The 13,050-nt window shown below is 37.4% G+C and overlaps 2 protein-coding genes across 18 annotated transcripts in view; both read left to right on the top strand.

Annotated features, from left to right (window-relative positions):
• The window catches only part of OSBPL8 (oxysterol binding protein like 8), a 196,692-nt gene extending 192,919 nt beyond the window's left edge, over window positions 1-3,773 (top strand). For all 16 annotated transcript variants that reach the window (XM_082418916.1, XM_082418927.1, XM_082418920.1 and 13 more), the window contains one exon: window positions 916-3,773. In XM_082418916.1, coding sequence (XP_082275042.1) covers window positions 916-1,048 — 133 coding nt within the window. In that variant the 3' untranslated portion in view covers window positions 1,049-3,773. The remainder of the gene's footprint in view (window positions 1-915) is intronic.
• BBS10 (Bardet-Biedl syndrome 10) overlaps window positions 1-12,231 on the top strand; it is a 178,724-nt gene extending 166,493 nt beyond the window's left edge. The window contains exons 3-4 of one of the 2 annotated variants that reach the window (XM_082418943.1): window positions 6,855-8,330; window positions 8,763-12,231. In XM_082418943.1, the coding sequence (XP_082275069.1) occupies window positions 8,146-8,330; window positions 8,763-10,743 (2,166 nt within the window). In that variant the 5' untranslated portion in view covers window positions 6,855-8,145 and the 3' untranslated portion in view covers window positions 10,744-12,231. Of the gene's footprint in view, window positions 1-4,476; window positions 8,331-8,762 lie in introns of those variants that run through there. The other variant, XM_082418944.1, reaches the window with a different exon arrangement.
• Window positions 12,232-13,050: the final 819 nt, after the last annotated feature.

Below are 13,050 nucleotides of genomic sequence, written 5' to 3' on the forward strand. Positions count from 1 at the left end.
AACTCAAATGTCACCCTTTTTGTAACATTTCTAATCACTCTGCCCTGTAGTTATTAATCCTTCCACTTGGCTTGTATGGCTCCCTATACAGAGTCTTTTTGAGTGCTTACTGCGCTACAGAGTTGCTAATTGTGTGTGTCTGTTTACCTCACTCCACCCTGCCCCAGTTGGACCATGAGCTTCTTCAGAGCAGGGAGCGTGTCTTCTGCATCTTGGTATCATCAGCCCTTATATAAAGTGCTCGAGTTTCCTAACTTAATTATATTTATAAATTAACGGGCCTACTTGTTCATATATGCCTCCTTTCTTTCGCTATACTCGTAAAACACTTTAATAGAAGTCAGAAAAAGAAAAACATCTTCACTAATCAGCTCTTTTTAGCCAAAAGCATTTAGAGTGGCATGAGGATAATGTAAGCTCGTTTTATGACTAAATTAACATTTTACTTTTGTTAGCATATGAAATGCCTACAGAGCATTCTTCAAGTTAGGAATGTCACAAAATTTGTTGTATTAATTATTTTTTTCCTGGTGAATTAAGGATTTTTCTCCAACTCTGCCTTTGTCTCCTAAAGAAAGATAAAAGAACCTTAGTGGGCCAACTAAGAAGCAAACTTTTTGTTTTAAAACCACTGTGATAACAAAGTGATATATTTTAAAGTCATCAAACTTTAAAAATTATGTTTAACACACATCATTAAGTAATATATTTGGTACAGTGTAGAGGATAGATTAGGCAAGACCTAATAGTGGTTCCACATAGCATAATCAGTCCCTGTTCAGGTGGTAGTAATTGATTGAACTTTATACAACTGAATTTTATACAATGAATTCTGTGACCATATATCAAATTGTGATTTCTTTGCTAACATTTTTGGTAAATAATTATTAAATTTATTGTTGCTTATTTTTGTAGAAATATTATGGCTCTTCGAAATCATTTAATTTCAAGCACACCTGCCACGGATTATTTTCTGCAACAAAAAGACTACTTCATCATTTTTCTCCTGATTTTGCTTCAAGTTATAATAAACTTCATGTTTAAGTAGAAGTTCTTTACCATTGAATCAATGAACTGGAATGATCATATTTGGCCTGGGACCAATGTTGAAGTTGCTTTGGTCTTTATTAAAACATCACAATATTTCTAAAACAGAAAACCTTAGAAATATATGTAGAACTGTTGACTTTTCCTACCTTCTATCCTTAACCCTGAAATAAGAGCTATTCTATTTGGTTATTAAAGTGAACTATGTGTTAAGTGCCAGAACATTTCTAGCTTTTGTGAGACTGTGTCTACATGTGAGTATAATAAATCCACATGTATACACAATTGTGTCTTATGTATACCTTACAGTAGTCTTTGTAGTCTATGGTATGTTCATGTTATGAAATATATAGCATTAATGTCATTCATAACAAAAATGCTATCTTATAAATATATGTGTAGCAATCTATTTTCTTCATAAAACCGGCACAAAACTTTTATCAGTAAGGAATTACAGAATGGGAAATGATGGGATAATAGACATAAATAGTTCAATGCACTGTACTGTTAAAAAAAAATCATTTCTAAAGCATTCAGCTCAATTGTCTTCTTAGAAACAGCAAAAAAAAAATTGTGGTCAAAATTGATTTATTGAGAGACAAAGTGGCAAACTGCTTTTATCAAAAGTTTACACAAGATTTTTTTTTTAACCCCTAGAATTTAATATTTATAGATACAGGGATAAATATATGTATGTGTATATCAACAAAAAAAACTCTGGTTCTCAGATCTACTGATTATATCTTTCCTATCATACCTGTATAACACCCCCTTAAGCACTTGCTGAAAAAAGTGTGGTCAAACTTGATTACTGTCCTTCTTTCTTTTTTTTTTAAAAACTCAGTTGGTCCAATAACATAGGCCAAATTTTAGAGATGGAATTATAGGGTGTATGAAATGCTGATAGTCATGATTTTTCATTATGAAAAACTTATTTTAGCTTTCATTTAGATTCTAGTGTGTTCAGTGAAACAGTTGAATAGAAAATATATATATAACCAATATTTTACTTCAAAAGCCAAAAAGAGAAGGACGATGAGAAAAGACACTTTGTGTGGTGGTATTTATGTGTACGTTAAAATTGGTTTCTTTAAAATGTGCAATAAGTTGAGCATCTAAGAAGAGCATCAAGTTCTCAAGTTTAATTCTCTGTTATCCTCCTCTGGTCTCAGTAACTGCAGTCTGTGGCAAAACCACAATTCCTCAAGATTCCTTTTGTTCAGGCTCAGGCAAACATTTTTCCTAAATATTTTTTTCAGTTTAATGTTTTTCCTTTGTGTATCTTAGAATTCGGAAAGTAGATTTTGAAATGAAAATGAAGGTCAGAGAGAATAATTGCTCTGGCTACACTTGCCTTCGACTAAGAAGAGACTGTGAGACACTAGTAAAAATATAATCAAATGTTTATGCCATGCTAAGTATAAAATCAAGGAATGATTGCTAAATTATGAAAACTGAAAATGATTAAAAGGGCCTGCTTTTTTCCACCTAACCAATATAGCTATCTTAAATATCCTTAGATTTTATGAAGAGCTATTTCCCATGTATTTTTGGCAAAACAATGCTGTATTCCATATGTACGTGTGAAAACATTTTTTAAATAGATTATACATAAATAACATATACCTACACCCAGTATAAGTATAGGTATAATATGACTACACTAGAATAGGTGAGTTTTTGTTTGTATTTCATACTTGTTGATATAATTTTTATACTCACTTTCTGTTACCAATGTTATGCTCTACTGCCTATTCATTGATATATATTTTGTAAATACTGTACGACTTGATCCTTTTTTTATGGTTTAAATTAGTATTAATTTATATAAGTTGATTGGCTGATCACAAAATAATTTCATTATTAAACCCTGAAAACTATATTTTTTGTTGGCAACTCCCCTTTGGGACTTTAGTCTTATCCACTTGTATGTTCCTTTCATTTGGTCTAAACAGTGTTTTATTTGTATGGTTACCTTCTAAGACTGGAGAGGTAGTTATTTACTTTTGTATATTTTCTTGTTAGGGCAAATGTGTTATGGGCTCTTATTACTCAAGGAGTCAAAAACTATTTCATGAGAAAGAGCAGGGTTACTCATGACTGTTTCTTATACACTAAAAGCATATATCTAATCTAATAGTCTTCTTATGCTTTTAGTTGTGTGAGTTCCTTTCTGTGAATTGAACACAAAACTCAGGAATTGGTGGCTTAGTTTTAGATCAGTGCTTATACTAGGCTTAGTATGTGAATACTTTAAAACACATAATTAACTTTGTATTTAGCCATATATGTAGTTGACTTTGAATGTTCTCCACCTGAGATTAATCTTCCTTCACAATGGATTCATAAAAATTGTGATTTACAGTTCCCAGTTGTCTGAGAGCCTCATGGTGGTTTTTAGGATTTAAGACCTATGACCAGTTTTTTCTTCATTTGATCAAAAATTTTATTTTTTCACTTGAAAATTTAAATGAGTAATAATTATTGATGTGTGCATTTCTGTTTTAGTTGTTAAATATACTATGCCTTCAGTTATCTACCATTTAGTGAGACATAGCTGGCCCAGGAAAAGATAATAAATAGGGCATGTGAAATAAGTTTCAGCAATAGATATTTTACTTATATTTCATGTCAGTACTTTCTTGTATTACTTATACAGTATAATCTTTGTTACCATTCCATTGAAACAATTGGCGTTGTAAAATAAAACCCTCATTTAGTATTCACGCTTTTGTGCCTTTAAGAAAATACTTTTTGTCATTTTTGTGTTACAGAACTATAATATGATTCAAAGTGTTTATAGTCTTAATTATCACAAAAGGGTCATTTCTCTGTCACTTTATTTCCTTGTATATAGCTATAGCATATTTAAACAGTAATGCTGTACTTTTCTAAGGGTTTGTCTATTTACCTATCTCAAATATATCCTTCACTTTCAGACATCATTGAAGTAGACTTGTCAGATTATTCTGCGTATTGTAAACAGTGCCTTTTTGATGGAATTCACACTGTTTTAGGGGTCAACTCATGCCATATACACACAAAATTATGTGGAGAAGGCAGTTTTAACTTTCTGAAGAATATCTTAGTCAAATATTTAAGAAAAAAATGTAGGGCTTCCCTGGTGGCGCAGTGGTTGAGAATCTGCCTGCCAATGCGGGGGACACGGGTTCGAGCCCTGGTCTGGGAGGATCCCACATGCCACGGAGCAACTGGGCCCGTGAGCCATAATTGCTGAGCCTGCGCGTCTGGAGCCTGTGCTCCGCAACAAGAGAGGCCGCGATGGTGAGAGGCCCGCGCACCGCGATGAAGAGTGGTCCCCACTTGCCACAGCTAGAGAAAGCCCTCACACAGAAACTAAGACCCAACACAGTCATAAATAAATAAATAAATAAAAAGAACGTGAATTTCTTTAAAAAAAAAAAAAAAAAAATGTATAGAATTCCATTTTTTCCAGTGTTTAGCATTTCTAGTGAGCAATGAATATACTTGGGTTTTTGTTTGTTTGTTTGATATACAGTGATAATGAGCCATACATGATGCTGCAGATTATTTTGAATTATATTAAATGTATAGAAATAAAATATTAAAATTAGCATTTACACCATATTTTCCAAATTGAACCATAGCGGGGTCAGGGGGGAACCCCACACAAATCACTAAGTTTACATTTCAACCTCTATCTTATTTGACTACATGGAAAAAGAGATTCTTGGGCTTCCCTGGTGGCGCAGTGGTTAAGAATCCGCCTGCCAATGCAGGGAACACGGTTCGAGCCCTGGTCCGGGAAGATCCCACATGCCGCTGAGCAAGTAAGCCCGCGTGCCTAGAGCCCGTGCTCCACAACAAGAGAAGCCACCGCAATGAGAAGCCCGCGCATCGCAACGAAGAGTAGCCCCCGCTCTCTGCAACTAGAGAAAGCCTGCGCACAGCAACAAAGACCTAACGCAGCCAAAACTAAATAAAAATAAATAAATTTATGAAAAAAAAAGAAAAAGATTCTTTAAAATGTATATAACCTGGCACTATTATGTAATTTGCTTTCATTCTGTTTACCTGTAGTGTGAATTTAGTATATTTAATTTGCTTTTTGTTACTCTTAACATACTGTTTGTTTCGTTACAGTTTTTAATTGAAGATGGACTGTTAAAATTGTATAGGACCAGTGTCTCCTTAATATGATTAACATATGTAGAAGAACCACAAGAAACCCATGACAAAATGAATGTGAATATACTTTCTAAAATATTTAGAAAATTTTATCTTTCTGCATTTATTATGTAAAATTATTTTAGTATTACAATATTGAAATTTATTTAAAGAAAATATGCCATGAAACATTTGAACTGATGAGCCACAGAACTTCAGTTAAAAATTTTCACTTTTTAGCATGCTAACTATTCATTTAAGTTAAATATCCTGGTTAATGGCCATTTATAAATTCAAACGCTACCACTGGTCAGTTTTGTGAAATAGAATAAAAGTATGTTATCTGCAGAGTAAGTACAGCACACTGTCAAATTCTTTTCCTTAAGGTGCATAGTAAATGTACAGATAGTCATAGGCAACTGTTTTGTAATGTATTACACTTCTAATCTGTTATTCCTAACCTATTATAAACGTTTGCAGAGACAAAAGAATTGAATTTTTCTAATCTGTAAAATGATGCTAACTTCGACAAGTAGGTATTCTAAATAAAATTTTTAAAAAGCAAACTGATCAAACGACTGAATATAACATATGGTGACTAGATTATTTAGTCTTAATTTTTTAATTAAAAATCATTTTGTGGGGGGGGGGTAGTTGTGAAGGATGGTGAAGGGCTTGGAAGGGATTTAACAGCTAGAATCAATGTATGCTTTACGTGATGCTTCATATTCATTCTTCTTGAATACTCATAATAACCTTCAGATAAGTGGAAGTTACATTTTATAGGTGAAGATTCTGAGGCTCAGAGAAGTTAAATGATTCTAAAAGCTACATAGTAAGAGTGACAGCGAGCCCAAGTTTGAATCCATGTCTGACTTCAATGTCCATTATCTTTCCACTGTACACTTAAATAGAACTCTGACTTTACTTCTAAATGTTTGTAATAATCCACTGCTCGAATCGAGTAACCCCTTTGTGATGGGTAAGAACAAAAGAAACTTGGGAATTCCCTGGCGTCCAGTGGTTAGGACTCGGTGCTTTCACTGCTCGGGCCTGGGTTCAATCCCTGGTGGGGGAACTAAGATCCCACAAGCTGCCTGGTGCGGCCTAAAAAAAGAAAAAGAAACTTGCCATTACACAAGCATATATACAAAACCCACATGAAAAAGTTTTTCCCCCCGCAAATCACCTGTTAGTCCATACTGAGTCAACATCACATATGTTCCAAGAAATCATTCCTCTTTAGTTTTCCTCTTTTCCTCCATCATCCTCCCCTCCCATATTTGCACCCCTCAGGATCCAGTTCCTTCTGGTTAATAGTGAGTTGGTTCTGTCTTACTGGGGGGAAGGGGAGGGCTGACAGGCTTCTCCTGTCCTATGCATAGGAATAAGGGGTAGGGAAAACAGGCCCTCACTGTTCAACCTCAATGAAACATCTGCAAGGTAAATAATTTTCTTACTAGTGTTGACCACACTCTAATAGGTGTCCTGTATTGTGTTATAACTCTTTTGCACCTTACAAAATATCCCTTTCTTGTGGAGATAGTGGGTCCCTACAGTGGTGACACGTCACAGTAATTTGTTGAGTATGTTGTACTTGTTGAGTGCTTAGTACCTACGAGGCACCATGCAAAAACAAACCAAAAAAACCGCTTTAGGGCTTCCCTGGTGGCGCAGTGGTTGAGAATCTGCCTGCTAATGCAGGGGACACGGGTTCGAGCCCTGGTCTGGGAAGATCCCACATGCCGCGGAGCAACTAGGCCCGTGAGCCACAACTACTGAGCCTGCGCGTCTGGAGCCTGTGCTCCGCAACAAGAGAGGCCGCGATAGTGAGAGGCCCGCGCACCGCGATGAGTGGCCCCCGCTCGCCGCAACTAGAGAAAGCCCTCGCACAGAAACGAAGACCCAACACAGCAAAAATAAATAAATAAATAAATTTATTAAAAAAAAAAAAATTACTATTCAATTTTTTTAAAATAACCGCTTTGTAAACATTCTCACCCTCCTTAAAACCTTTTTTTTTTTTACATATCTATTATCACCATTTTTTTTTAAGATGAGAAAAGCGGAGATAAAGGAATGTCACAGATAAGTACATGGCACAGCAAACCCAGGTCTAAATATTAAGCCTATGCTCTTAACCGTTTCATCCTTAAGAGAGAGGGTATGTGTGTGTCAATATACGAAACAGTATGTTTTTTCTGCTTAACAGTATGTTTTTTTCTGCCGTCGGATTGTGTCCAATAATCTTGGGTCACTGTGTTTTTAAAGCATCCTATTGATTTACCAATGTGGCTAAGTGTTCACATCTATCACCTCTGCTAAAGAAAAATTAAACCGTGGTGGGTTTCATAGTGATACCTAAGCCCAGGAAACGTGGCAAAGCCCCCAGCAGAAAGCACGAAGCCTGCAGCTCGTGACCGTGGCCAGGGCCTCCTCATCTGTCCTACATCCCGAAAGAGAACCGCTGATGCAGAGTGTGGACAGGACATGCACGAGTCCAAGGCAGAGGTTTTTGTTACGGAACGGTGAACTTTTGACGGCGGTCGGGAACGAACCGAGCTCTAGCCGCGGTGCCCAGTCCCTCCGCTCTCGTGCCGAGTTCCTGGGAGACGGAGGGATCTGGTGGCAGCTAAAGCCTCCAAGAGAGAGGCATGAATTCACCTAGGAGGGGGAGAAGGGCTTGCGGTTTCCTGTCCGGGGACAGCTCCCGAGAAGCCCCGACCTCTTCCCCATCTCCGCGGGCTTTTGGACCGCTAGCTCCTACTGGCAGAACAGCGCGGCTCTCCCGCTGAGCGGGCGGGAAGACGGACGCTCGCCCAACCAAGAAACCGAGCAGCACCGGCTTCCGGCCTCCTCCCCGCCTCTTCCGCTTCCGCCTGCGCCCCGCTCCTGCTCGTTCTGGACTCCTACAGGCGGCGACCCGAAGCCGTCAGAAGCTAAAGGGCTATGGCCGCTCCGGGATCTGTGAGGGCGGCGTTGCAGGTGGCGGAAGTGCTAGAAACCGTCATGAGCTGCTGCTTGGGGCCCGAAGGGCGGCAGGTTCTGTGTACCAAGCCCACTGGCGAGGTGCTGCTCAGCCGGGATGGAGGCCGCCTCCTGAAGGCGCTACACTTAGAGCATCCCATAGCCAGGTACTTGCGTGTCACGCTCCAGACCGTTAGAGCATCCTATAACCAGGTACTCAGGTCCCGCACTCCAGCCCTCAGGCCATCTCCCTGAACTTCTTGTCCCTGAGGTTATGCTCCTGGAAGAACTGACCTTGGACGAGACCCGTGTACGCTCAGAGTTAGAGCGCTGCCCGCTGCCCGCTGCCCGAGGGAACATTCCCAGACATCGAATCATTAACGACTGCCCAGAGCATTTCTCACTCCTTTCCTTCCTGCTCGACCCAACCCCTAGAATCTTGAAGTAGAACAAAGTAACTTAAAAAAGGAAAAAACTAAAACTAGGGATATCACAGAGACAGTATTCTAGTTATATGCCTGTAGCTGTAAAAACATGGTTTCAACTTGATTTAGGCAGCCCTCTGAGAATCTGAGTTGCTTTATTTCTTTCTTGTACAGGATGATGGTGGCATGTGTTTCCAGTCATATAAGAAAAACAGGAGATGGTGCTAAAACATTTATTATCTTTCTTTGCCATTTACTCAGAGAACTTCATGCAATCACAGACAAGGAAAAGGATTCTTTCTTTTCTGAAAATATTCAAACCCATGGAAGGCACTGGAAAAATTGTTGTCAGTGGAAATTTATTTCCCAAGCTCTTCTAACATTTCAGACACAAATATTAGACTACGTTATGGACCATTACTTAAGTAGACACTTTTTGTCCATCTTTTCTTCATCCACCAAAGAGAGACCATTGTGTAGGAGCTCTTTAGAGATGCTCTTAGGAGCATACTTTTGTGGAAGAGTGGGAAGAAATAATCACAACTTTGTATCACAGTTGATGTGTGACTACTTTTTCAAGTGTACAGCTTGTGAAAGTGGGTGTGAAGAAGTACTTGAGTTAGTGGATGACTGTTTTGTCGAGTTGAAAGTGGGTGTCACCGGCCTTCCTGTTTCCGATTCCAGGATCATAGCTGGGCTTGTGCTTCCCAGAGACTTTTCTGTGTACTGTCCAGCAGACGGTGACATAAGAATAGTGATAGTAATAGAAACCATTCAGCCTCCTTTTTCAACTTTTGGATCAGAGTTTATTCTAAATTCAGAAGCACAGTTTCGGACATCTCAGTTTTGGATTACAGAAAGGACAAAAGCAATAATGAAATATTTACAGAAGCAGAATGTAAAATTGCTCCTATCTACTGTGAAACAACCAGACTTAGTAATTTATTGTGCAGGACTGAATGGCATATCTGTGGTGGAGTGTTTATCATCTGAAGAACTTTCTCTTATCCAGAGAGTCATTGGTCTCGCTCCCTTTGTACTATCACAGGCCTCTTCTCAGTATGAACTCTCTAACACTGCTATGGTGAAATTTTGTAAGCCCTTTATTCTTAGATCCAAAAGGTATGTTCATCTTGGCTTGATTAGCACATGTTCGTTTACACCACACTGTATAGTTCTTTGTGGTCCAGTGCAGGGTCTTGTTGAACAACACCAGGATGCTTTACATGGAGCATTTAAAATGCTTCGGCAGTTATTTAAAGACCTTGATCTAAATTATGTGACACAAGCCAGTGACCAAAATTGTACTTCAAGTCCTCTTATTTATAAGAATAGTAGAGAAAGTAATGACTTACCAGAAATTGTTAATGGCTCAATACAAAGGCCATATCAGGACACAGTTGTAAAGAACAAGGATGAACTGGCAAAAACTCAAACATATTTAAAAGCATATTCAAATTTGGTAGTTCCAAGTGTAGAATTAGAAACAAATATATTGTGTTCAACACCAACAGTGACACTAACAGCTACATACCAGACAGATGCAACACTGAGATGTTTCTCTCCAAACAAAGCCAGGATAATGGATGACCATGAACCATTTATTGAGAGTAATTCTGCTAACTCAACAACAGAAAATACTAGAAGAGAAATTTCTTATGAAAATTTACAGGTCACAAAAAATGCTAGAAAGGGGAGCATATTACCAGTGAGAGATAAGTCACTAGAGATGTGTACTTCCCAGAGTTACTGTTTCTCATCTGTACCAGCTGGTTGTGTTTTGCCAGTGGGTGGTAATTTTGAGATCTTGTTGCATTACTATCTTCTCAACTATGCCAAAAAGTGCCGGCAATCAGAAGAAACCATGGTTAGTATGATAATAGCTAATGCACTTCTAGGCGTTCCCAAAATCTTGTATAAGTCTAAGAAAGGAAATTACAGCTTTCCACAAATATATATAAGAGCTCTCCATGCACTGCAAACCAATCAACCCATGATAAGCAACCAGACAGGCTTGGAATCAGTTGCTGGTAAATACCGGTTACTAACTTCAGTTCTTCAGTGTTTGACAAACATTTTAACCATTGACTTGGTAATCAATATTAAGAGACAGCCTCAGGAAATTTATGATCAAGATTCAGAAGAAGAACTATAAAGTTGGAAGCTTTTTATTAACCAAAGTTTTAATCCAACTCAAGCCATAAAGCAAGGCAGGCATGTGACCACTGATTTTCAAGTTAATTCAGTCTAGTTAGGAAAACAGCATAACTTAAAAAGTCTTTAGAAGTACACAAGGCCAGCACACATTCAGACACAAATATTAGAGACTACATTATGGCACAGTTCTGAGGAGGAATCCTTCTGGATGGGTGAAGCCAAGATCTGAGTAAGCGTATCGTTTTTCCCCCTCAGTATCCCTGTGTTTGCTGTGTGTTAGTCTGTGCGTTTGGGGGAAGGTATTTCCTTATAGCTCCTTTTTACTTTTCTGTATCTTTTTTCACTCTTCATCCCTTCTCCCTTGCCTTTCTGTATCTAGTTAATAGAGTAATTTAATCTCAGATTTGGATGTGGTCTTCAAATGCCATCCTACTTTAATTGTTTATAATATAAAACATATTTGCTTTATTTAAAATGATTTGTTTTCCCTACTCATAATTTCTATAGCAATGAGTAAAAGGCTCATTTTCTTTTTCTCAAACAGTGTGTGAGTAAAATTAGTTTTTACTTTTTTGTGGCCCCTTGTTTAGAGCCTGGATAGATTTTTTTCCCCATTCATACACCAATGAGTATGTCACCATAAAGAGGATTGTGCATTGTAAACTTATTTTCATTTCTTTAGTTGAAAGTTAATTCCAGAAAGGATATGAAATTCATACTATCATTTTCTCCTGTCCTCTAAGAGCTTGCAAAACTAATTCATGTATTTGCTGAGTTTTCTTGTATTTGGTGCATAGCCAGAGTTCAGTAGTAATGCAAGAGGGAGGGGATATGGGGATATACATATGCATATAGCTGATTCACTTTGTTATACAGCAGAAACTAACACAACACTGTAAAGCAGTTATACACCAATAAAGATGTTAAGAAAAATAATAATAATAATAATTTGAGAATTACAGTTGGCTCTCCAATCCTTGGGTTCTCCATCTGTGGATTCAACCAACTGTGGATTGAATATATTCAGGAAAAAAAATTCCAGAAAGTTCCAAAAAGCAAAACTTTAATTTGCCAGGTGCACTGGCAACTATTTATATAGCATTTACATTGTATTAGGTATTATAAGTAATCTAGAGATGATTTAAAGTACACAAGACAATGTGCACAGGTTACATGCAAACACTGTGCCATTTTATATAAGGGACTTGAGCACACACAGATTTTGGTATCCTCAGGAGGGGGGGAATGTTCTGGAACCAATCCCCCTTGGATCCCAAGAAACGACTGTATTTATTTCTAATATGAATTTTTTAATGTTTCTATTTTATCTTAAAGGTTTATAAATGCAAATAATACTGTGCACCTAGCTGTGAATAAGGACAGTGCTTTCTACTTTTAGTAGTTCTCTGTAACACCCCAGGCAGTGCTATGTTCATACCAAGTATTCGGAAGTGCTTGTTGAATAAAACTGTTATCTTTAATCTGATCTAATTTTGTGTTTCCAGTTTACTAATTCAGCAGATTCTTATTGAGTGCCTACTATGTGCCAGATGCTGAATATACCATGGTAAACAAATAGATATGGTTCCTACCTTCATGCACCTTTCCTCAAAGGTTAATGGGTAGTAGATAGTGACACCACTTGAATCGAGATTAAATTTAGGAAAACTGATGAAAATTTCATTACAGTTAAACTTGAAAAAGCGATGACTAACGTATTTAAGAACTATAATATTCCATCATGCAGATCTCATGATCTTTTATATTAAATATAATTTCATTTTTGTAAGGTTTATGCCATATATGATAACATTATTTCACTTCTGTGACTATGGAGAGAATGTATTAGCTCTACTTCTTATACGGATTTCATAGATATATAAACGTACTGTAAAATTGTTGTATAATTTTTTCCATTCACTTTTTTAAATTGCCTGTCAGGTCACTTGATAGCTTTGCTTTATTTTGTTGTTGTTTTAAATACTTCATCATTGAAGGCATTCAAAGACTTTTCCATGTATGCCTGTGCCTTGCATATGGTAGGCATTTTATAACTATAAATAATCACTAGCCCAGGAGCCACTTTGTAATCTGGGAGTGGGTCTTTTTGCATTTGGCACCTCATCTAATATCTGGCACACGGTAGTAGCCAATAAATGTCTGTTGAGAAACTCTGGTCCTCATGGATGAGGTCCTAATTATTTCTATCAAACTTTCATGGAAAAGGATCTGTTTGTGGGGGAAAGAAGCAAAAAATGTAGAACAAATCTGCACAAAGCAATCGTTTTTCTTTTAATTAAAAAAA

This window comes from Balaenoptera physalus (genome assembly GCF_965194825.1).
Source record: "Balaenoptera physalus genome assembly, chromosome: 13".
NCBI lineage: Eukaryota > Metazoa > Chordata > Mammalia > Artiodactyla > Balaenopteridae > Balaenoptera > Balaenoptera physalus.